General features: G+C 50.8%; 1 protein-coding gene across 1 annotated transcript in view; it reads right to left on the reverse strand.

The window, feature by feature from the left end:
* LOC107114992 (phosphatidylinositol transfer protein beta isoform-like) overlaps positions 1 to 4,251 on the reverse strand; it is a 24,449-nt gene that overhangs the window by 17,728 nt on the left and 2,470 nt on the right. The window contains exons 2-4 of the mRNA XM_015416601.1: positions 1,984 to 2,014; positions 1,657 to 1,802; positions 1,479 to 1,570 (exon numbers count right to left, since the gene is read on the reverse strand). Coding sequence (XP_015272087.1) covers positions 1,479 to 1,570; positions 1,657 to 1,802; positions 1,984 to 2,014 — 269 coding nt within the window. The remainder of the gene's footprint in view (positions 1 to 1,478; positions 1,571 to 1,656; positions 1,803 to 1,983; positions 2,015 to 4,251) is intronic.

Below are 4,251 nucleotides of genomic sequence, written 5' to 3' on the forward strand. Positions count from 1 at the left end.
GCACATGACTGGCCCAAGGTTGCCCAGTGAACTTCACGGCAGTGTGGGGCCACGGGCTAATGGCATCTGCTCTGCACACACAAAGTCCCAGGTTCAGTCTCTGGTTAAAAGGCTCAGGTAGTAGGTGATATGAAAGGCCATGGAGAGTTGCCACCAATCAGAATAGACAGAACTGACCTCGATAGACCAAACATCTGACTCAATAGCCTGGCACACCTGACCCTCCAAGCACTGACTGAACAGGCAAAAGATGACATAAGCACACTGGCCCTGCCTCCCGCCTCTTGATCACCAGCTTGTGCACACAGGAATTTTCCATGCATGTGTGCCTGCCCTGTGACTGGTAATTGTGAAAACAGTGTCCCCAAGAACAGGCAGTTTCAAAGGGAGATTAGAAAGAAAGACTGCTGAATTGCAACTGAGAACAAAGCTCAAGACAATGCAACCACCTGGACTGAATCAAGACCTAGGTTTCCTGTCTCATTACCAGTGCTGATTTCTCCGCACCTACTACCTCTCCGCATATCACACCTAATCCAATCACACAGACTATTGTCATTCGGCATCTGAAATTACTCCACTCTCCAAAGTATAAGGACAGATGGACTCACATGCTAGCTGTATCTGAAGAAGTGAGCAGTGGCTCATGAAAGCTCATACCCTGCCACAGATTTTGTTAATCTTTAAGGTGCTGCTGGACTCTTGCTCTTTTCTACTTTCACATTTTGCGTGCCTTGGAAGAAGGGCAGGATGAAGGGGTATTCATGGGTCTTCCCTCCTCATCAACTATCCTTGCAGCAATCTTGGGAGGTACGATATGCTGAGAGCACATGACTGGCCCAAGGTTGCCCAGTGAACTTCACGGCAGTGTGGGGCCACGGGCTAATGGCATCTGCTCTGCACACACAAAGTCCCAGGTTCAGTCTCTGGTTAAAAGGCTCAGGTAGTAGGTGATATGAAAGGCCATGGAGAGTTGCCACCAATCAGAATAGACAGAACTGACCTCGATAGACCAAACATCTGACTCAATAGCCTGGCACACCTGACCCTCCAAGCACTGACTGAACAGGCAAAAGATGACATAAGCACACTGGCCCTGCCCTCCTGATCACCAGGTTGTGCACATGGCACCTATGCACACAGGAATTTTCCATGCATGTGGGCTTGCCCTGTGAGTGGTAACTGTGAAAACAGTGTCCCCAAGAACAGGCAGAGAGTGTATGCACGGACATGCATGCAACTCACAAGCTGGTGATTGCGGGACAGCAGGGGACAGGGCTCATGGGCTTATCTCTGCTCATCCAGTCAACACATGGAGGACGGAAGAGTCATACATACATGGCCAGTACAAAGCAGTTTCATGTGTTCAGCTCAGGTGTCCCTGCTTTCAGTCCGACAAGTACCATTATACTTCACAGGTTCTGAATTACTAATACCTCTCTCCAGTGCCCGCCCACCCCAAATTTCCCAGGACTCACCAGTTCGGCAATAGGGGTAGGCATTCCAAGCTCTCTCGTGGACAACTAGCGACCCTTCAGGGGCAAACATCTTAATGAATCCTGGAACTTTGCTGCAAGAGAGAAAACCAGGAGGAGGAATCAAACCAAGTCCGAGCCTCCAGGCGCCCCTGCGCACCCCTCACAGGGCAGTGCTGACCTCTGGAGGTGGTAGATCTTGTGGGTGTACTGTCCCCGCTCCCCTTCACGTTCGTAGGGCTCATTTTTGAGGACCTCGATTCCTTCACCTCCACCGGTGTTGTTCTTGCTGGCCTCGGCCACGGAGAACAACTGGCCCACCTGATACTAAGGAGGGAGAGACAATGAGTTGCATGGGTGGCCAGAGAAATCCTCTCCCACTTATGAAAGGAGGAAGCTGGGTCTGCCCCCACCCCTCGTGACATTTCGCTCCCACCCCTGATCGCCCATGCTCCTTTGCCAAGGGAACATGAACTTCTTAAGAGCAGTGCCTTAAAGTGCAACTTACCTCCTCCACGGAGCAAGGCAGCACTACCCGGCTGGTTGGGGAGGGGAAAGAAAGGGGGAAAGTTAGAGAGGGGCCTCCTAAAATGGACACAATATCGACACTCGAATGCACTATACGGGAAGCCCCACTAGTGTCCCTTTAAGACCCTACTGTACTCTCCAAACTCAATGGCATGCTTTTACAACCCGTTATGTTTATTAAGAAAGACAGTTATCGCATGCCGGTTGGGTTAAGTGGCAATTCAGTGAGACTAAAAGGAAAATTTACTACTGCTTTTTGTGGCTTGACATGTATCGGTCCCAAGATGGTAAAGCATGACCATGTTTACATTCTCTCTGCCAGAATCAGAGCTACGCATTCCCTCTGCCATAAATCAGAGCTAAGGCAGTGCTATCATATTTACTGGATAAAACATACCATTGTAGAACAGAGATGCACAAACCAGTTTCCTTCAGGTGCTGGATAACACTCGCCTGTCCTAGCACAGCAGCACTGACCAGTGCCAAAGAGACCGACCACAGATTAACTTCTGTTGGAACTGCAGAGAGGACACGGCGCTCCCAACGAGATGTTCTACCCTTCCAGTGAAATATTCACTGGTTAGTGCGCAGGCCAGGCTTGCAAACAGCCACCTGGATACTCGGATGTAGTGAGTCAGACGTTGTCTCTCCAGATGAGGGCTGGAAAAGTTTATTTTTAAGGGGGCCCCCCGGGGTTGAAAAATCGATCTAAAACATACAAGGGCAATAGGGTGGGTACCTTTGGCAGAGTCGGCCTATCACATTCCTCTTCCACCCGTTTACCTATCAAGTACTACTCTATTTGCAGGCCCAGGTATTAAGCGGATAAAAGGTAAAGGTTCCCTTGCTCGAAAGCCAGTAAAATCCGACTCTATGGTTGGCTCATCTCTATTTCAAAGCCGAACAGCCAGCGCTGTCCGAAGACGTTTCCGTGGTCATGTGGCCCGCATGACCGGCAAGGCGCACGGAACGCTGTTACCTTCCCACCAAAGTGGTACCTATTTATCTACTTGCGATTTCTTGCTTTCGAACTGCTAGGTTGGCAGGAGCTGGAACTAGAGATGGGAGCTCACTCCATCATGCTGCACCCGGGTCTCGAACTGCTGAACTACTGACCTTCCACAGCCTGCAGTTCAGCGTCTTAACCACTTGAGCCACCGCAGCTCCTTTCTATCAAGTAGATAGAAGGGACAAATTTGTGCATCTTGCCCTACTGCCCTCTGGATTCATTTCTTTCTCCCCACCCAAATATGAATCATTCATCTGTTTGGAAACGAAAGTTTCAGAAAAGATACAGCCTGCCTTTCTGTTGAACACATCCAACCCCTCTTGGCAGCAAAGAACGCCCCAACTAATAAAGCCCATTAACAAAAGCAATCAATAACAGCGATAAAACCCGTACAATAGCAGGCGCCCATTCACCTCCTAAAATAACTCAGAAAACAGCAGCCTCCCGAAACCGAAACACACCCTGGTGACACACAGAGCCAGGGAAGCCAAGTGACACACGCATGGCTTGTCAGAAAGCTCCACTGCCTTTGAGGGGGCACTGCCCCTTCATTGCACAGGAATAAACCCCAGGGGAAATGAGATGGGGGCAGATGCAACCCCCCCACCCTGGGGGGGGGGGTTTCCTCTCAAAAGTCTCCCCACCAACACCCACCATATGGACCAGCCGCCTGCCAAAGAGGAATCAGTTGCTGCTGCAAACTCACCCCCCCCCCCAGAAGCACCCAAACTTAACTTATAAGCACCCACGCTTATTTAGGAAGTGGAGTCCCACTTGAGTGGAACAGGGCTTATTTGGGAGTAAGCGTCCCGCCAGATTGCAGCGTTAAGGCACAAAGAAGACCCCAAATTCGGGATCGGACTTTGGCACTCTTCACAGGGGAGGGGGATCGAGCCTTATGTCCTGCCCACGAAAAGCTCCGGGCAGAAGAAACCAAATGCTCCCCCCCCACCACCCCCAAAAAGCTTTTACTGAAAGTGCTCCTCCATGCAACTACCTTAGGTGAAAGAACAGGGTTTTAAAAAATAAAAGTGCAGCGCCTAGTAACACCTCGACAGCACTACACAAAAGCAGGAGAAATGTAAGAAAACCAGAGGCGAGGGGGCAGCCATATGCAGGGCGATCGCCTGCCGGTTTTCCGCCCACTTGTTCGGGGAAAGCCCCCCTCCCTCCCTTCGAATTAACCCTTCCCACCCCCTGGCTCCCTCTCCTGCCCACCCCCGCCCGCCCCCATACTCA

The sequence above is a fragment of the Gekko japonicus genome, unplaced genomic scaffold (genome assembly GCF_001447785.1).
Source record: "Gekko japonicus isolate JY-2015 unplaced genomic scaffold, Gekko_japonicus_V1.1 scaffold4322, whole genome shotgun sequence".
In the NCBI taxonomy this organism is placed as follows: domain Eukaryota; kingdom Metazoa; phylum Chordata; class Lepidosauria; order Squamata; family Gekkonidae; genus Gekko; species Gekko japonicus.